Raw genomic sequence first — 21,407 nt, 5'->3', positions numbered from 1 at the left:
ACACACAGTGTTTATTGGTGGCATGAGTGACATGCTGCTGGCTTTAATCCAAATAGTGTAGGGAGGCCCTGTCATACATAGGTCACCTGTCTCCAGAAGAATAATGCGGAACACACAGGAAGCAGAAAGCCTACACTGTGGTAGACCTCAAGAATGTTGGTCAGGTTCCCATAGGATGTTGTACTGTCACTTAATAAAAGTTATGTGTTACATATGTAATATTTGATGTATTTTGCCAGAAATAGTTTTCTTTAAAAGCATGTTTTCTCTGCACACAAAATTTTATATTTTAAATGATGTTGTTTTTTGTACTGCTAGTGTACTGAGAAGCATAACAGAGCTGAACAGCTTGATTTTATTAGTTCAAATTTAATGCCACATTGACTTCCCAAACAGCTTTTCACTCTGGAATTGTCATTTGTGTCCTGAGATCAGTGATGGAAATTTTGTCATAATGTGGTGCAAATGTTTTGCACTTACCTTGTGAGCTACTTGATCTCATCATCTAACAGAAAAGCGAGGTGTTCCACAGTGACATAGTGCCTGAGCAGACCAACAAGTGAATGCTAGCATTACAAAATGATTAAATGTTATTACACTGCCAGATAGACCTTTTGATCAATATTAGATAGCTACAATTTTCATATTTAAGTATAATTTAAACACAGAGGGAAATCCACGGTATTTGAACTTTCAAAACGTGATTCTGAATCAGAATGAGGTGAGAAACAGCCGTGCTTTGAAGTTGTGTGTCAACTAAAGGCCATTTTTTGTGTGTCAACTAGATATGCCTGTTGTCAAACAGAGAAATAAATACTCAGAGAAAATCTGCTTTCTACTCAAGGTTCACAGTTCAGTCCTTTCCATCTGGATCTGTAATTTTAAGGAACCTCAGCATCTGTCTTGATTTGTCTTCTGTCTTCTTTCGGAATTTACTGCATTCTTTATCTTCTTAACTTTAAACACCCTGTCTGGTTGAAAACATCAAAGTAAATCAGTGTGTTCATTATATTTTAATGACATAAATAATACAACGAGTTTTCTATGAGCTGAGGGAAAAATAAATATTTTTTGCTACTTGTCCTCATGCATCACACTGACTTTTTATACTTTCAAGCAGTTAATGCCGCATATTGTCAAATGGGTATTTAACACATGGGTATTAAAGGCCTGGTGTTGCTCAGTGCGAGAAAACATGTACAATAACATCCAAAGTAACAGGTGCAGAGAATATTTAATATGTGCGCGCACCCACTCAAGCATGCACAGAGTCACCGAACCTCATAATGCATGCACCCTCACACATAATAAAACACCCAGGGTGAATGTATATAGGTTTTACCCTTCACAGTTAGGAAGGAAATGGACACAGCAGAGTGGTCTGCTGGACGTGACAGATTTACTGGCTGTACCGACAAGAATGGGGTGGAGTTGAGACTCTCAGTTGTGCCTAACATCTGCAAAGGCAGCACTTTAAAATCTCTGAACAATGTCCCGGTACCCTCCTGACAATTTCACTTTTATTTCACTACTTTCTGAACTGCCAAATGTTCTGTGGCTCATGCATCTCCATCTCACCATCCTCAACCATTACAGCACCAGCCAGACAATTTAACTGTGCAGTCTGGTGGATGCATTTGGATTTTTTTTATTAACCTGTGTTTCATTATTTAGACTCCCAGCCATCGCACTGGAAATGACCATATTAAAATGCGTTCCTGTATGAGTCCGTGCGTGCATGTGTGCCCATTTTGGTCTGCCGGAGTTTGTGTATCTGCGTTTGATGCCTGTCTATGTGGTTCTGCTTTGAGTCTTTACGGTCAAATAGTTGCAGACATGCCCTCCAGGACTATAACGTCGCCCTTTGAGTGCAGCTTCAAAAGGCATGGATGAAAAAACCCAGTTCAGACAAGAAACAGACACCTTTTATCTTAATCAGAAATGAAGCAATTAGATGGCACAAACTGTTTTCCTTTTGCTTAAGGGCTGTGCACACCGCATACCCCTCACTGAGAGCAGGCTAGAAGTCAAAGTCAAAACCTGGGGGTATGCAAGAACCCATCCTAATAGAGGGTATTGCAATTTCTGTATCACCTCTGAATCAAAATGATGTGCCCATTTTTGGACCATTTAGTCCTGGTTAGGGTTTTTAATTCGTCTTCTTCTGTGTTTCTGTATTAGGATTTCTCAGTAGTCCTTTTTGAAGAAAAAAAATAAACTTTTTCTTTTTGTAACAGGCGGCAACAAACTGAAGAACCAACAGTTCCGTCTGAACTGGGCTTGGATCTCCTTAGAGAAACAACACTACGTGGTGAACGAAGAGGCCAAGTTCCTGGAGGTGGTGCTGAAGCGTAGGGGCTACCTGGGAGAGACATCATTCATCAGTAAGCAGATTTTACATCAAGTCACTTAAAATGTCCTTAATTCATCTTAAATGTTACCAAAAAGCAATGAGAGGAGTTGAATATGTTCATCTTATCTTAACAAAAAATGTTCCCCATTTTCTGATTCTGGAGATTTTCAAAATAATAAAGGAATAAATGCTGAACATGCTACATGTTTGTGCATTCTTTGGTCAACCACTGATGATTTGCTTGCTGCTTCGCTCCAGGATTAACTAAAGATTAACTCACCAAATTCCACAGAGTCTGTTAAGTTGTTTTGCAGTTAAATTCAAATACACAGGGAAGCAAACATATAGCCCTTGTTGGAAGATATTCACTTTCTCAACACCCGTTTGTTTAAGTCTGTTTACTTGAGTGTCGCAGGCCACCATATCGTCAAGCATTCACCGACTCAAAAGCCCACACGAACGCGCATTGTTATATTTCAGGACAATTGCAAAGCTGGCCTAGATAGCCAATAAGGTCACACGGGTCGTGACCTTTTACCTCTCTTTTCTGGACGGTATTTATGTTCCAGTCACACAATAGCAGAGGATGTTCCCTCAGGGACGCTGCATGCTCATGAGAAAGGTCAGCTGAAGTTAGAGCCTATGGAGAGGTGCCACTGCAAATGTTAGTCGAGGCAATCTAGTGTACAGAACTAAACGAACAATAACTGTTAACACTGTTTTTAAAAAAAGAGCTGCTGTAAGCATTTATGAGTGGCAGGAATTCTTACAGCTGGCACTAGTAGCCTGTTTTAGTGCTGCCATTTATTCTGTCCATAAAGATGAGGTGTAATTAAATGGCCTCATGCTGAAGGTCAAACCCCATAGGATCATTTACTGTACCGTCACTGCAACTTCGTACGCTCAAGAGCCCCAAGACTAATGAAACATCTCTGAGGGGATATGCAAATTTTACTGACCTTTACAGTGTCTCACACTGCACGGCATAACTGCTCTACCTTAGGGACTCAGTGAAATAAAAATATAATATCTTTATATTATAAAGCTAAATGCCATAAAATGTATATGTTATGTAATGTTATTTTATGGCCTTTTGCGCTTATTAGAGAGGTGCAGTAGAGTGAGAAAAAGACGAGGATCAGAGATCAGAGATCAGAGTAAGAAGTAAATCTAAAACTTATTACAAGATTTAATGTAATTTTCCTGTTCACGTTGATAAGATGCAGAACAAAAGATGCAAAACTGATTGTGTGTGTGTGGTAACCCAATAGTGATCTGTCTGTGGGATGATTTTAAACAACAAAGTAAAATATTGTTTATAAGGAGGTTGGGCGAACAATCAAATAGTTGCTGTTTGCTTTGAATTTCTGGAGCACTGGTGCTGATTTATTAATGACTTCATTATCAATTAAAGAAGTTCTCCTTTGAACTTTGGATGCACTGTTTTCATTGCCTAAAGAAAACAAGGCTTGCATTATGTCCAAAATTGCTGTTGTGTTATTGGTATTGCACGCTAAGGTTTTAAAAAACAAGTTTTCTTGTTACTGCTGCAGCATTAAGGTGGATGATAATGGACGGGAGAGGATGATGTACCTCCCTGTAGAGGGGTACAGGCAAAGCTTGCCATCGTGCTTTTATGATACCCAGAAAAAATTACGAGAACTAAAAGCAATAGTTTCTCTTACTGAATATATATCATAAATGCTTTTATTGTCTCTGTTTCCCATATCTATACATTTGCAATCCTCTCTTCTATTTTTGTCTGATCAAATAGTCCTGGACGGATTTTCTGTTTTTTAATTTCTAGCCATGAAAAAGAAATATAGGTAGCTTCAAGTTCATCAGACATTTAGACAACCTTATTGACATCTCTCAACAATAACATCCATGACAAGGTTTGCTGTCGCACTTGCCATTGGTTTCAATTTAGAACTTTATATTTTTCGGTTAAAAATATCTATTTTTATTTTATTCATCAGTTATTCTGGTGCTTCAACATCTCTGCACTATTCCGCCTCCAGGGACACACGTAATAACAAATATCCTGTCTTAGAAAGGTAGTGTCCTTCCTTGTAACGGAAAACATAAAAAATCCCAGAGCATTCATGTCATTCTTACAGGGATCATTTATAGTTTCCTGCCTCCTCTGCTGTGATGGGGATAGCAGAGCAAAAGTAGCAAACTGTTCGGATTAACTGGCATAAGCAGGCCACCAGAGCAATGTGGCACCTCAGACTCTCTGCCTCGGAATTGTGATAAAATACCACCTGATCTTAGGTCAGTGCCTTCAAGTGAAGACAGCATATTTTATCTTGCCTAACCCTGCATGAGTGAACACTGATCTGAGGACCCAAAGGATGGGCTGCTTCATCTCTAACCAATGTGCACAGTGCAGTTCACACCAGTAAGGAGGCTACAGTGAGCCCAGCTGCTGCGAAGGCTCAGAGTGACCGCTGTGAATGGGACCAACCAATCCAGCTTGAAGGAGATTGACTTAACAGTACATCATTGTGTCTCTTTTCATACTCTTTGAATGTTGACGATATTTCAGGATCCACTAAACCTTTTTTTTTCATTGTCTCCACTCATTTTTCTTTCTTATTTTCATTTAAAAACACTACATGAGATTAAATTTTTCCTAATTCTATCTTGCTCAGTATTTTAAAAAAATCCTGTAATCTCAAAGGTTCAATTTCCAGTGATATTATGGTTTTCTGCATTTACAGCAGCTCGCAGGAATTCCTTGTTTTGTTTAGGGTTTTTTTTATTTATTTATTGCCAGAACCCTGCTGTGTGTTGTGTGGCCAGTTAGCAAACACAATGGAATGGCTGTGTGACATTTCACCAGCTTCAGCGCTCCTGCTCAACAGGCTTCCAGCCAGTGTCACAGCAGTAGTGACTGTAAGCTCCATCAAACAGCTCTCATGCTGAAGGTCAGACAGTGCAAGTCAGCCTCCAACCACTTCTGCTGAGGCTGGGCTGACATGAGGGATAATGGTGTTTATTTCCACCATGATCATCTCAAAGAACGGTGGCGGGAAACTGCACCCTGGATATGGACAGATATTGTTGTGTTAGACCAACTGGGGTGTGTGAGATTTTCCAGGTGTTACGGGAGGTGAAAAGCAGTTTAATTGTATGTTTGTTTGGTTTTTCAGCTTTTATATAGCTATTCATAATCACATAAATATTTACATTTGTAAATGGGCATGCAGTAAACAAAGCAAAATGTTAAAATTAAACACAAAAGCCGGCAGATGGTGAGGTCATTTTTACAGAATTTTCAAATGTTAATTAACAATAACTTTGTAATGCCCTTTCTAAGGTATTGGCACAAAGGATGGCACTGCAGAAAAGGACAAAGACTTCCGGGGGAAATCTCAAAAACAGGTGCAGTTTAACCCAGGCCAGACCAAAGCCACCTGGAAGGTCAGGATCCTGTCAGACGGGGAGTATGAAGTGTCCGAGACATTTCAGATTGTTTTGTCTGAGCCGGTGATGGCAGCCCTTGAATTCCCAGAGGTAGCTACTGTAGAGATCCTGGACCCCGATGATGGTCAGTATTGATTTTACTTCCAGAGATTCTTCCTTTCTTTCTTTCTTTTGGGGGGCTGAACATTTTTCATTAATGTTTGATGTAACTGAGTGTTTGATATCACGTGTCTAAACATTAACGCTGATCTGTCATTTTTGCAGAGAAAAAATAATGTCGTGGTTGTCATGGTTGTGTTGATCACACCCATGATAAACTAGTTGGCCACATAGCAACGCATAATAATACGCACCTTGCCTCTGCAGGTTGGAACATGAAAAAGGAATTTCAAAAAAATAAAAAGAGAGAGCGAGATAATGCATTTACAGGATAACTAGGTAAACTAAAACTGCACAAAAGTGGTTAAAGTTGACAATACAACGCAATTTCATTGTTCTCTGACAATGACAATAAATACTTAAATGCTCAAATGCTAAGCTATGCTTATGTTTAGGGGATTAATTTGGGAAATTTAAGGTCTGGAAAAAGACATCAGAGCATTTTAAATGTAGCATTTAATCTCAAGTACACTGAAATTATAGATGAAGTAACTCTATCTTGAATCAAAAATGAAGATTGGCAGACAATAAAAAGTAGAAAAGTATATTCTTTCCACTAGAGATGTAGCATAGTGTCAGAGGGATATGAAATAGAGATGGCCGCACTGACCTGAATGTGAAGTTATCGTACTGTAAATATGGGCGAGGCACTGCCTAAAGAACTGAACAGATGTTTCTTAGAACAGCTTGTCAGTAACAGAGATGACACGGAGAACAGCATGATACAAATGTGGATATAAATATGTATAATGTTTCTCCTCATCCCATAGGGCTTCAGCTAGTGAAAGCAAAGCATTTGCTGTCAACAGTGTAAGCTAATGATCGTGTTTAGGTGAAGCTTGTTTTGCAAAACTCGTGTCTCTGGAGGGCAATCCCCCCCTCCAGAGACACGAGAAAAAACAAGAAGAAACCCTCCAAAAAACTGACAGCTATCTATCTGCAGTTCTATTTTTGTATCTTCATGCCTTGCACAGACATCTTCTTCGTCTTCATACGCCCATGTCCATTATCATATCATTACACTGTTCATGGTTTCTAAAGTTTTAATATGTGTTTTAACCTCTGAAGGTCAAATATACTCTGCGGGCTTTTAAAACTATATTTCATGTTTCTTTTAACTGAGAGCAGAAAAATTTTATAGCCCAAGGGCACCAATTGAATCACTTGTATCGGTGAAAAATAAATAATTTCAGACCATACTGACTAAAATAGCTCAGAGGGACGAGAGGTGAAGTGCAACCGCATAATCCAATGCAACTGTTTGCATAGGAAGGGAAAGGACAGCTCAAGTTCTAATAGCTTTTCAATGTGGCCAAACATGACACTTACTGAGAAGAATACAAACCATTTGTCTGTGGATTTCATGGCCGAAATGATAAAAACTCATTACCTCGCTAAATGTCACACATGGCTAAGAGATGGAGAGAAATAGATAGAGAGATGCCCGTAAAACTTTAAAGGAAAACAAAAGGTTATACTTTCACGTCTTCTAGCCAATTTATGCGGGCTTGTTATTTTCTAAACAGCTTAATTCTTCACGTAACAAATTCCATATTCATCTGCATCAGTTACCAGGTCAATAAGTAGAACTGTTTGTTTATTATGCTGTGGAAGCCAATTATAGGTGAGATATTTACTGTGGATAAACAACAAATAGTGTCTGATAAAACATGATGGAAGCACCATCAGCAGAGCTGTAATGAAAGCTGTTGTTGGTCCCAGCGCACACGTCTGTCTAATGAAGGGTTTTGATGCAAATAATCAAAACCATACTTTGATATTCTGAAGCGTTTCCCCTTTCATTATCGCCGGTGCATTTTTATTTCACTTCAGATTATTCTTATCATGCTTAGATCATACATAAGAGATTTCCTCATATCAATTCTGACGCTACTTAGCTTAAATCATAACAAAACACCGTGTCAGAGTAATGATCTAATATCTTTATTGATGATTTTTTTTTTCACGCGCAGAGTCGACAGTGTTTATACCCTCCGCCGTCTACAACATAGAGGAAGACATAGGTGAGCTGCTTATCCCTGTACGCAGAAGCGGGGATGTCAGCCAGGAGCTCATGGTCATATGTTACACCCAGCAAGGTAACACAATAACTTTGTGTTGAAATGTTTGTGATAAATTGTGTCATTTCTCGAGTGAGTTAGTGCTGTCCTCCACATCAGAAGGATCCCTGTTCTCAGTACTCAGTCTGATCACCTCTTCTCGGTGAAATCTAATTTAGGCTGAGGCTGAATATCTATAAATGGCATCTTTAAAGCAGAAGATGAAGGCTGTCATATTGATAATACATCTGGAGTGCTAATGACTTTCCTCCTTGCACATCAAAAGTGGGTGCAATGTGATACTTAATGCATTAGAGGAAAAATAAAGGCCATATGCTGATCTGCTTTTAATCACTGACTTGACTTGATGAAGATCAATGTTGCATTAAAAGTTTTCATTAAAGAGTGACATTAAGTCGAAAGGCACTGCCTTCTGTTATAACTTAGTTTGAACTTAGGTCCGTTGTTCATGAAAATCATACATAAATAATTATTTTTAATGTGACGAAAAGTACACTGTTGCGTCATTTTTCTTCCTGTAATTCTGTTTTCTGTCTGCTCAGTTTCTGCAACAGGCACCATCCCCACCACCGTGCTGTCCTACTCCGATTACATCTCCAGGCCTGAGGACCATCACAGCATCCTGCGCTTTGACAAGGGAGAGATAGAAAAATCCTGCCGCATTGTCATCATCGACGACTCCCTGTACGAAGACGAGGAGAGCTTCAATGTCACCCTCAGCATGCCCATGGGGGGCTGTCTGGGCTCCGAGTTTCCCACGGCGAGAATCACAATAATTCCTGATATGGATGATGGTAAGATTACATTACACTGGTCGTAAGTATGCAGTTGAATGCAATCCAGTCTCAAATAGTCAGTGCAGGTTAAGAAATTTGACTGCGGAATCAGTTTAAGGCAATTTCTGCCTGTTTTTCATCTTCACTTTTTCACGTCTGATTAAAGCCTAAAAAAAAGTCAGCATGAATTTGTTTCTTAACTAAGTTTTATTGTATCTTCAGTGTGTTTTTTATTTGTGGACTTTAATTTAAAAAAAAATTTGTAAATCCAAATTTTCACTGCATAAACTGATTCCAAAAATAAATTCAAACAGATAAGCAGGTTGCAAACATGCTGGTATAGATGTGAACGTGTGTTTGATTTTTTTTTTTTCCCTGTATGTGTTTGTGCTTGCCTGCCAGTGTCTCATAGAGAAAGCATTTGAGTGTGCGATCCTTCTTCCTGAAGGCAAAGCCTTTATCTCATATCTGCAGGCTCAGACTGGAGGTCTGATAGTCTCCCATATCTTCCTGACGCCTCTTTGTTCCCCAACACCTGATGGCCTTATCCACACTTCTCTATCGCTCAACAATCTCCACAAGCACTGCTGTGAATTCAAGACTCTATGATGCCAGGCAGGCAACACCGCAGCTGAAAAAAAAGCGGCACATTTGCAGAAGGGTCTTCCCTTGAATGAAAATTTATCTGAAGCCATGTAATTGCAAATGTGATGTAACATTCAATTTAGAATTCTAATAGTCAGAAAACTTAGCCAACCATTTATTTTGTGTGTGGCTAAAGTTAGTTAGCTTCACTGAGATTTTTTTTACTACTTTTAGTTAGTTTCATTTCCCATTAGTGAAACCTCAAATGCGTTCAAACCCGGATGCTTTTTATGTTTGATAACAGTCCTGTCATTCATGCTGTTGACTTTAGTTTAGACAGCTTCTGAAATAATATTGCCTGTGACCTCAAATGTTTAGCAGCACAGAAATATTCAGTGTTCCATTTCTCGACAATAAAAAAGTAGTAGTTTTTGTTTTAGATCATGGCCAAAAATCACTGCCAACAAGTGCATGAACCTGTGTCACGGTGACTCCAGCAGCAGTTTTCAATTCAGTTTAAAGCCTCAATCTGTGTCAAAGACTTTTTCGCCCATTCAGTTCCCAGGGTACCTGAGGCAGCCACGCTTCAAGTGTGTTTCTTTGACCTCCTTGAGGATGGAGGAAGTTACTAAATTAGAAAGTTTTTATACTGTAGCAGTGTGTGGTGTAACCTGAGAGTGAGCACTAGGCATTTTGACCTCTACTGCTTGTGGGTACTGAATCGAGACTGCCAAAACAGCTGCTGTGAGGTAGAAATTTTTAACTGTATGTACAACAGTTAGTCCTCACAGCAGCCATCCTGCGTCACAAAGGGATATTCTTTCACTGCAGCTATTGAATTACACTGTCACAGTCTTCGTGGACGTCTTTGACTCCAACAGTATGAGACATACATGTCTTAACAACCACCAGAGATTCTACCGATTGGAGATCAAGAAAGAATATATCTGTCTTTTACTGACTGTCTCAAAAAGTCTCATAATGCTGTTGCTTGTCTTTTAAATAAAAAAACTGGTTGTGTGGCAAATGAAGCAATTGGATTGTAACAGGTTAAGATAAGGATAAGATAAGATAAGATAGGATAAGATAAGAAAACTTAGTTTGCTTTAGAAGCGATCTCTAAAGACCAAAGTCCCCTAGTGCTGCACAGCTTCTTATAACTGATGAACAACATGTTTGTGCTGGTGCATTACTGAAAGCTGTGAAAGGCAAATTCCTGCTTTGAAATTATCCATCTTGCGTGTGTTATCTTAGCTGTTACAAACTCATCTCTTACCTAAATAATCCTTTCTCGTATCACCAACAGAGGTCTCATTATAAAATATCCCAAAAAATAGTCACTGTGCTAATTTGACACCTGCCTTTGCCTACATTATAAGTCCTCAGTGTATTATCAAACAGAGAAAAGAAGAAAAGGATGCTCAGGGCATCATAGGATTAACTCGACTCAGACTGACAGCCAGAATTAACAGTCTGCGCTCTATCTGCTGTCATGTTCTCTTTGCCTCTGGCTTGTGACAGTCAAAATATTCTTATGCATATCAGTTGTCAGAAAGCAATGAACTCACAGTAGTGCGCCTATACAACATAATTGTATGGAGTACAGTACACAGCACACTTTTGAAGAAAGTTCCTTTGTGTTCATTTTGCTGTTATTCTTAAGATCTGGTTCTTACTGTGGAATCTTTTAGTGCCACATGCAGCGAAACATTGCCTGGAGCTGCTGTCTGACAGGTTTGCACCTTATTACAATGACACCATTACCTGACATCAGATCAACCACCTGCACATGCAAATACACACAAAAGGTGCTTATGCACATAATACGTGTAAAGTAGGCACAGCGAGTATAATTTCAGGATTAGGTACCTAATGTTACCGGCAACCACTGTATAAATGGAACGTGAAGAGCAGGGAGAAATAAGGTCATGTCGACCTTTCACTTCTGCCTGAAGGAGGTGATTATTAAATGCCTTTAATATTGATGGAGAAGTAAATGGTAAGTAGCTCTGAGTCAAGCAGAACAAGACCAATGAAATATCTGAACAGAGCAGAGAGGCGGCGGGAGATTCAGTTCCACTTCAAATTTAGCTTTTCTAGCTAGGTATTAAATTCAAGTATGCAATCCAGGTTTGCTTCAGTATATAAGAGCTTGAGGCAAATGGGAGCATCGCATCCTTCTTTGTTATCCCTCTTGTAGGAATGCTTGTCAAGCGGGTTCTATAGGAGGGAGGTAGGAGTCAGATCCTGGCTAAGCACCTGCCCCTGCCTGTGAGAGGTCCGCGCAAGGACTTCCCAGGAGGGCTCAGAGTAGGTTTGCCAGCTTGTGGGGTCAGACAGTTATTAAACATATACTACTGATATTTGCAAAAAAAAAAGAAAGAAAAAAAATAGAAAGAAAGAACTGAAGAGAAAAAAAGGAGGGGAAAAAGCAGCTGTCTTCTTTCCAAGCTGGAAAGCTTTAGTGCTGCAGTGAAATATGAAGCACGCACCAATATATGCACTCCCTGCTCTGTGCAAACACAATCCTGGCCACCTACTGCGGTGGCATGTGCAAGAAACCACACGTGCTGTAGAAGGTGGAGTTGCTATTGTCTGCCAGTAGTCTGATATTAATCTGACAGTTTCTGGAATTCTAAATTGATTATGTCTACAGCTTTTATGCCTAAATGAGGTGAAGTTTACTGCAGTAATAACCAGGTTTAAAGACCCGTGGCACAGAGAGAAGACCTGGTTTCTTTCCGACCAAAAAAATCATTTTACTAATTAGCACCGATGCAGAGATGGCACAGAAACATATATTCAATGTGTATAATATGCATGTACTGTGCAAATGGCATCGGGCTCCCTTTCAGAAACAATTAAACTGTCAGGCTAGAGGTGGAAATACAACAACAAAAATCACTCGTAAAAATGAAACAGATACTGAGGAGCAGCAAATTAAAAAGCTAAACAGAAGCCAAAATGTCCTAATAACAAGTGAGGACAGACTGTACTAGCAAACTGAAGCCAAGAGAAGACAGCAGAACGTAACAATGAAGGAAATGGTAAACAACAAAAGAAGCTACAAACTGACAAGCTCTATAGAAATTTAAAAGGCAGCGCGGTAATTAACATGAAACGGTGCCTGCATATGCTCAGAAAGGTTCAGGTGGTTTCTATTACTTATACTGAGATCTAAATGCAAAGCGTTTCACAATCCTTTTCTGTTCTCTTCTCATCAACAGAAATACACACTGATGCAAAAAAAAATACACACTACAGCGCTACTGCCCTGTCATAAAAAACTGGAAAAATCCCTTTTGGCTCTGAGCTTATTGTTAAACGTCAGCTTATTGTTAAAGACCTGTGGCACTGACAGAAGACATGTTTTCTTTCCAACCAAAATATTCATTTTACTAATTAGCACACCTTCACCCACAGAGAGGGAATAAAAGTAAGGCAATACCGCCAGACTCTGAGACGGCACAGAAACTGATATTCTTGTTTTTGAAGGAAATTTGACTGATCCATCACTTAAAGTCTCCCCAGGTGGTCTCTGGAGTTGTACAATTTTACATATTTCTATGTTAGTCTGGTGGTTTTCTCTTACTCTCACTCGCTCTCTGTGGGTGAAAGTGTGCTAATTAGTAAAATAAATGTATATTCTGGTTGGAAACCACATATATTAAACAATAAGATAGATTGTTGCAATAAATTACAATAAATATATATGATTACTACTTTTCCTGGACACATTTAAATCTTGTAGATTATTAGCACTGAAAGGGATTAAGGTTTTCAAGCTGTCCGGGTATTCTGCAGTAACAGGAACATCTGCAAACCATAGAATACCTGCTATTTTCCCAGCAGTCGACCATCTGCGCATAAACGGCCACATCCTTACAGACTCCACTCTGGCTTTTCCTGTGATGGTTCGGAGAAACTTGTCCTTTCTTGCAGCGGTAATTGCTGTTTGATATTGACTTTGCATCCGGGAAAATATTTTGGTGGTTGGGAGTGAAAGACATGAGAATGCTTGTACAGCAAGACTTGACTGGTGTGTTTATCATCTCGTGTCACTTGGCCTGTAAATTTCGCACTGGTTCTGAAGGTATGATTATGACCTGTTTGAAAGATGGGCGGGTTCAGTGCATGTGCTGTACATCCTGGATGGGGATGAATTGAGGAAGACCTCTCAAACCCTGTCATTATGTCTCACCTGGATTCCCGTTCGTTCTGATATAAACAGATGTCTTAAAGCACTTAAGCAGAGAAGTGCTGACTTCAGTCGTCGGCCTTAAGAGGCTCAATCTAGACCTTGCTTTGAATTTTCAAGCCTGCATTGCTGTCAGCCGTTGTTAAAGTTGTTGATTTTCCTGTATTGAATATGGAGTTGATTTTGTATGCATTTTCTGCTGCAGAGAGATTTGTCTAGCACACAGTGGGCAGAAGTGCATTTGCCAGGGCTCAATTGAATCTCACCATTAGACAAGCCACTTAACGCTGTGGGAATGTCATGCAAAGTTCAAGTGAAATCAAGCAGTCAGTGGGAGCGCAACAGTCTCCTTAGGGATGTCTGCGTCTCTCCTTGTGCCTCTTCTTTTATACTATGTTCCCTCATATGCAACAGTAAGGATATTTCTTTGTTTGCTATTGTGTTTCCGGCATATTACACAATAATGGGACGAGCACAATGATTAAATCAAAGGGCCTCTTACTTCTGATCTACATTTTTATGTTTAATTTCAAAAGAAGAAGCCCTGTGGCTTTTTGGTTTTATTCCACATTTAAAGTTTGTTCCTCTGTTTACAAAGATATGGGATTTCAATAGTTTACATGATTTTGCATAATACAAATAGGTCTAAATGTGCATCATCACCACTAACATCCATGTAATCTTAGATGTGCTTTGAGGTATAGGAGGCTACTGCTCGTGAATCAAGGATATGGTGGCTTACCTTTCATTTAATGAGTCATAGTTCTTTGAAGCTCAGTGTTTGTCTGCTGCACAAACCTTATCTGATTACTGGGCTAGTACAACAGGGCCTGAGTTGCTGGCTGCTAACCTCAGGTTAGTAGATCTGATTACTCTTCCAGTTGAGGTCCCACTGCAGGCAGCCAAAACCATCTTTGTTTGTTCTCTCTGTGGGTAGAAATTCTGGCAGCTGCAAGACTCTTGATGCACCACTCTTTGTCTTGGCCATGCTCTCAGAACAGATTAAAGCATAAAAGTCGTATGTCCTTTGCTTACACTTAGGAATAATATTACTTCAATCGCAGAGATGGTTTCTCTAAGAACCATGAAACCCCAGGCTTTGCTTAAAAGACCCGTTCCTTTTTTGAACTTGTCTTTTCTTGCTAACATCGAGCAGTTGCTGCCACGGCAGACTGCATCAAAATATTCAAGATCTTCTAAGAGTCAGATTACTTAGAAGTATAATGTGGTGAAAAATAATAAACACTTTTCCCTGATCTGTAATTGAGCCTGGCAGCACTATTGACAGTTAATCTCTGTCACTAATTCTCTGTTTCCTTGGTCTTGCGTTTTGGTTTCACTAGATAACATAATCATAACGCATAACAGCGTGGATTTGGTTAGGTTTTCTTTTTTTTCATTGCGTTTATCGCTCCGTTCCACATATACAGTTTTGCCCCATACTGTGTGATGAGAAACAGCTAAGTACCTTTTTGTAGGTGTATTGTCATGGAAACCACAACTCTGCCCATGGCCAATGACATTCACTTAATTTATTCATTATTTGGTCACAGTAGCTTTTGAAAGCCCAAGGTTTTTACTGCTCAGTTGTGGCTCTCATTAGTGATATTAACTACAGTACTGTGCAAAAATCTTGAGCCACCTCTCATTCCTTTATATTTTGTTGTATCTACACATAACAGACAGCTTGGCAAAGAAACAATTTACATTGTCAAAACGTATTTTTAGGTACTATGTTACTAGCACCTTTTTGCAAAAACAGTCTGCACAGGCATTTAACAGCAACTATTATTTGTGCACCAACAAGATGATTTCCAAAGAGCTATTAGCTGAAAACATTGCATGTCTTGACATGCTGTGCAGTGTGTCCTTAAAAACAGTGAGCAAACTGGACAAATGGGGGAATTGTTTTTTACCTGATTTTTGTTTTTAAGAAAAATGAGAGCCACATATGAGGATATTTGTTTAAAATTTTAATAGAAGAGTGGCAGTATAATGTCCTCGTACGTGGATATCAGGCCCTTGTAGAGCAAAAATTAGTATTTTGGTCTAGACAACCCAAAATGTTATGTCCACATATGTGGACGCCAGGTCCTAGGAGGTTAAACAAAAACTGGACTGAGTGGCAAAAGGTCTTATGGAATCCAAATGTAAAACTTTTTGTTCATTCATGTCGTTATCAGTATGTTCAGTTGTGAGCGGTACTACAGGGAGTGTCTACAGCAATCTGTATTAAACCCCCCAAAATTCTTACAGCATTTTCTTAGGAGAATGTCCACCAAAGTCCAAACCCTTACACAACCATTTCACCTGCAGCATAACATGCTGGACATCATTGCGAGGACACTGGTTCTGAAAGAGTTAACTAGAATAACAGTGGGTGAGTTTGGCTGCAGTGGAATCTCAGCTCAGCTCATAGAAACACTAATTGCAGTCAGGCAGGCCTGGGCTGGCGTATGGAGCTTTACAACCCCCCAGACCTTCTGTCAGGCCTCCTGTCTGGCTCTCAGACCCATCGCTATCAAAGTGAGCTCCACCAGGACAAAACCAGCCGTCAGGTTTCTTTTTTCCCTTTGGATACTTGTCACAGTTATAGGAATGCCACCAAAACATCGTGCCAGGAAGTTAGAAAGCACTATTTAAGGTCTACAATTACTGTGTTCGCTACCTGCTGCTTATTCAATGGAAATGTTCCTTTAAAATCTCCTGTAATCAGAGATAATTTTACAGGTTATGCTACCTATTAAAAGATTCAACTCAGCAATTACACCAGACATTCAGATATCCTGTTGTGATTCATGTTGAAGGTTATTATGATCTGCATTCTCCCACGTGTTTTTCCTCATGTTTTTTTTCTCTCGTTTCCAGATCCCGTCTTCTACTTTGGCAACACAGACTACCACGTGGATGAGAGTGATGGCTACGTGGAGGTGCAGGTGTGGAGGACAGGGACTGATCTTTCCAAAGGAGGAAGTGTCACAGTGCGCTCCAGAAAGACAGATCCGGTCTCAGCTGAAGGTATCTGCTGGTCCCCTTCTCTAACGGCGTTGTCTAGTTTATTCTTAGATAAATGTAAATCACAGAAAACAAAAGATTTAAGATGTCACATTGATAGTCATTTTGAGCTCAACTGTGCAAACAGATTTCAGCACTGAATATGTTGAGTGGATGGCCTAGGGGAATGTAAACACTGGTTAAAGGTGGGGGGAGGGGAGCTAGGGCTTTTCTGTTCGGACCATGTCTTATACGCGCTGGATCTACACATTGTTGTGAGGATAATGACAGTCTGACTGAGAATAGAGCTTCAGGAATGCATGCCAATTGTTCTGCTTGTTCCTAACCGCTTTCGACTGTAAGACTGGTTGCTATCCCTTCAAGTCTGCCCTATAGCGTCTATTATCTGGTTCCCCAGGCAGTCTTCTCTTCTTTGCACAGATTCCTAATATCTCTACTCCTGCTTGCTTTTTAACTGCAAAAATAACCAAAATCTAATCATATGCAGCATGTTAGAAATTCAGACTCACACTTACACACATAAGTGGGTCATAAGTACATGAAAAAAAAGCCTGGGGGCAAAGTTTGAGCTCTCAATACTCAGACTCTTCACGGAATAGCAGATGAATAACCTGTCAGCACTCAGGGAGATGTCCAGATTCTAGCAGTGCTGCTTTAATATCACAACAAATTCCAATTGTTCATGCCTATGAAACATGAAATAGAAACAGGCATTTTGTTAGCATGAAGTATAGAACTTTTCAACTTGCTTGCAGCCTGAGATTCACAAATGCATTATGAACATGAGAGCTGTTGTCAAGGAAAATATGGTCATGTACTGTAGTTGATTTTTGCTATATGCACTACGTTTTATAAACACTGTTCTTTGAAACACGTCTGACCTATATTGTGTTGTGGGGCAGCTGGTGTGGATTACGTGGGGATCAGCAGGAATCTAGACTTTGCACCAGGGGTCACCATGCAGACAGTTCGTGTGACAATCCTGGATGATCTGGGTCAGCCAGTGCTGGAAGGGCCAGAGAAGTTTGAACTGGTACTACGGATGCCAATGAATGGGATCCTCGGGGAGCCAAGCAAGACTGCTATCATCATCAACGACTCAGTTTCTGACTGTGAGTGAAAATATGGGATGCAATGAGAGCTTATTAACATGGCCACACTTATCTTTATGTATTATTTCTGATTTTTGGTTTTAGTGCCAAAGGTGCAGTTCCGTGAAGCTACGTATGTGGGCAATGAGAACTTGGGGCAGATCTCAGCCACTGTATACCGTAGCGGTGATATCAGTTACAAGTCCACAGTACGCTGTTACAGCAGACAGGGAACAGCACAGGTCATGATGGACTTCAATGAGAGGCCTAACACAGACGCTTCTATCATCACCTTCTTACCAGGTTGTGTAGTAAAACCTTACACATGTCCTCTTACATGGTTTGTGTGTGTGTGTGTTTCTTACCTGCCCATAGTATTATAAAACACCTTGTGCTATAAAAAAAAAAGAATTAAATTGGAACATTCAATTCTGAAATATAGTTGGAATGGTTAATTACTCATTTGTACTTTTTTTCAGGAGAAATTGAAAAACCGTGTTTACTGGTTTTGGTTGATGACACTGAACATGAGGAAGAGGAAGAGCTCCGTCTTGTTTTGGGAAGCCCTAAGAGTGACTCTCCATTTGGAGCATCCATTGGAGAGCAAAATGAAACACTCATTAAGATAAAAGATGATGGCGACAGTAAGAATCCTTTTTTTGGGCTAAAGACAGTGTAAAGGCTTTTGATATCATTATAACACATTTAAAGTTAGATTAGATCTACAATAGTGTTTTTTAACAGATCACAAAGGTTGTGCCCACTGTGACTGTAATATATGGTATGTGGAAATGTCACAGTTATACTTTACTGTCAATATTTCATGGTTTTTCAGAGGCAATTATTAGTTTTGGAGAGACCAAATTCAGTGTGACTGAGCCCAAGGAAAGTGGCCAAGTGTCTGTAGTAAGGATCCCAGTGCTGCGTGCTGGAGACACATCCAAGGTCTCTGTTGTCCGAGTTCACACCAAAGATGGATCTGCTACCTCTGGGGAGGACTACCATCCCATATCTGAGGGTAAATAATACCGCCAGGCACTTTTATCCCTCTAGCACAATTCTGAAATTTGCTCGAAAATATATTTGTCAAGTGTCTTTCCTTTCTCTCTGCAGAAATTATTTTCAAACAAGGTGACAGAGACCATTTTGTGGAGGTGGAGATTTTATATGATGGTGTAAGAGAAATGAGGGAGGCGTTCACTGTGCATCTGAAGCCTGATGAGAACATGGTGGCAGAGACAAAGGTGAAAGCCAAACTAAATTAGTGTTTACCTTTAAAGCATCTAATTACCACGTTATCACTTTGCAATCAGTAATTTGTTCCCGTTTAAGAACCTCTCTTAATTGCTCTTATTGTCAATCAGCAGATGAGTAAAGCCATAATTTATATTGAGGAGACCAACAGCATGGCAGATGTGACATTCCCCTCAGTGCCCAGAGTGGTGTCGTTGCTGCATTACGATGACCCTGATGGAACCAGGGGCTCTCTGCCTGTGGCCGGATACCCAGTCATTTGTGTCACTGTATGTCCTAACTGATCCTATGATAAATAGATAATTGTTGTCATTTTCTGTGTTAATGGTTAATTTAACAAAGCTTTGTGTCTCACAAGTCCAGATGAAATCTCTTAATGAGGTAGTATTTAACAGATGTGCACACTTTGTTCATTACGAGCTACCTTCAGGGCTCCTCGCTGGCATAAAGAAACAATTTTGCTGTGGGTTTTGGTGGTGAATTTCACTTAAATGTACTGTTTCTTTTCCCATTTCCAGGCTTGTAATCCTAAGTACCTAGACTACGACAAAACAGGCTCCATCTGTGTCAGCGAGAACATCAACAATACCCTAACTCGGTATCGTTGGCTCGTCAGCGCCCCCACTGGTCCAGACGGCGTCACCAGCCCGATGAGGGAAGTTGACTTTGACACCTTCTTCACCTCGTCTAAAATGATAACTCTGGATTCAGTCTATTTCCAGGCTGGTTCTAGGGTTCAGTGTGCAGCAAGAGCTGTGAACTCTAATGGCGATGAAGGTCTAGAACTCACTAGCCCCATAGTATCCATCAGCACGGACGAGGGTGAGTTTAGTCCATTCGCTAACTTTGAACATTTAGTGTCATAAAAAGAGCATGAACTGTTTTTTAGAGAAATAGAATATTTGATGTTGCTTTGTATTTGTCATGGTTGCAGGGATGTGCCAGCCCCGTGTTGCAGGCACAGTGGGGGCCGAGCCCTTCTCTGCTAAGCTGCGATACAGTGGAGCAGAAGACACAGACCACCCCAATCTTATCAAACTAACTGTCACCATGCCTCACATTGATGGTAAGCAATTCCTGACTAAAAATTAAGACTAATAGGAAATCATGCAGAGACAGAATGTTGTTTTGAAACATCATTCGTGTCACTGATCAACCATATTCTTTTAATAAGAAGTTACTTAAGTTATTCACCAATTATTAATGTGTCTGCTGTCCAACTGCTATATGTGTGTTTCTGTAGGTATGTTGCCTGTAGTATCTACACGGCCTCTGTCAAACTTTGAGCTGACGCTTAGCCCCGACGGTACCCGTGTTGGGCACCATCGCTGCTCCAACTTGCTGGACTACACTGAAGTTAAGACTCGTTATGGCTTCCTCTCTGATGCCACCAAAAATCCAGAAGTAATTGGCGAGACTGCACCTTACCAGTACAGCACTTCCCTCAGGGGATCCAGCACACTACGATTCTACAGAAACCTTAACTTGGAGGCTTGTTTGTGGGAATTCACAAGCTACTATGACATGTCTGAGCTGCTCAGCGACTGTGGAGGCACCATCGGAACTGACGGACAGGTAAGCAGTCCTGCCTTGGAGGTCTGGCTCACCTTTGAACCCGTGGCTAAAACAAGCCTTGTCCATTTGCCTAGTTGTTTTTTACTTTGAAGATGAGGTAAATCCTGGCAGATAAAGACGACATTGTCTGGAGATCTCTTCAGTTCCTGAGAGGACCATGGTTTTGTCTTGCTAAAGTAGCAAGTCTCCCCATTTTCCTTTTTTTTGCTATTGGCACATATGCCTTACAGGCATCAACACTTTTTTTCACCTTGGCAACATATTCTTAATTTAAGTTCAGTTAATTAAAACAGTGTTGATAAAGATGGTTTGGAAGCGTACGGGGGGGCAAATCATGGTAAAAACCTCCTCTACAATCCATGCTGATGATTATTAATTCATGCCCTGCAGCACTTGCAAATATATTTTGGCTCTGAGGATATGTCGAATTGTATATTAGTTTGCTATTATAATGGGAGATACTTATTTTACATAGCTCCGGGTTTATTTAATAACAAGGGCATCACCCAGGAGATAAAACCTTTCTCAACAAGTGGAACTTTGTTGCCTTAAGTTATGAGATCTAAAAGTGAACATAGCAGAAATAAACACGTCTTAGCAAGTAAGCAGTCTGCTGCCAGTAACATAAACTTGATTGCATATTTCTTTATTTATTAGTGACCACATTTATCGGAGATATTATTTAAAAAAACAAACAATACATTTATAAGTTAGGAAAAGATATTAATGATGTTTTTTTTCACTGGTATACATTTATATACAGTGTGTATAAATTTATAGAGTCAGGCCTCACAGGTTCACTTTGAGCATCAGTGGAAAAAGGAACAGTCTTTTTTGTGGCTGCCCTGTGACCCAAGTGCTCTTCTAAGTGGGCAGGCTGGCTGATTG

At 40.1% G+C, this 21,407-nt stretch overlaps 1 protein-coding gene across 1 annotated transcript in view; it reads left to right on the top strand.

Annotated features, from left to right (window-relative positions):
* frem2b (FRAS1 related extracellular matrix 2b) overlaps positions 1–21,407 on the top strand; it is a 49,408-nt gene that overhangs the window by 20,876 nt on the left and 7,125 nt on the right. The window contains exons 3-16 of the mRNA XM_005736007.1: positions 2,238–2,384; positions 5,679–5,909; positions 7,918–8,043; positions 8,568–8,819; positions 16,453–16,602; positions 17,502–17,711; positions 17,796–17,993; positions 18,170–18,334; positions 18,526–18,708; positions 18,804–18,934; positions 19,058–19,213; positions 19,463–19,766; positions 19,879–20,010; positions 20,188–20,519. Of these exons, the coding sequence (XP_005736064.1) occupies positions 2,238–2,384; positions 5,679–5,909; positions 7,918–8,043; positions 8,568–8,819; positions 16,453–16,602; positions 17,502–17,711; positions 17,796–17,993; positions 18,170–18,334; positions 18,526–18,708; positions 18,804–18,934; positions 19,058–19,213; positions 19,463–19,766; positions 19,879–20,010; positions 20,188–20,519 (2,717 nt within the window). The remainder of the gene's footprint in view (positions 1–2,237; positions 2,385–5,678; positions 5,910–7,917; positions 8,044–8,567; positions 8,820–16,452; positions 16,603–17,501; positions 17,712–17,795; positions 17,994–18,169; positions 18,335–18,525; positions 18,709–18,803; positions 18,935–19,057; positions 19,214–19,462; positions 19,767–19,878; positions 20,011–20,187; positions 20,520–21,407) is intronic.

This window comes from Pundamilia nyererei, unplaced genomic scaffold, assembly GCF_000239375.1.
Source record: "Pundamilia nyererei isolate P.nyererei 1_Seehausen unplaced genomic scaffold, PunNye1.0 scaffold00066, whole genome shotgun sequence".
In the NCBI taxonomy this organism is placed as follows: domain Eukaryota; kingdom Metazoa; phylum Chordata; class Actinopteri; order Cichliformes; family Cichlidae; genus Pundamilia; species Pundamilia nyererei.
The sequence above is the reverse complement of the archived record's forward strand: the minus strand, read 5'-3'. Positions and strand labels throughout refer to the sequence as shown.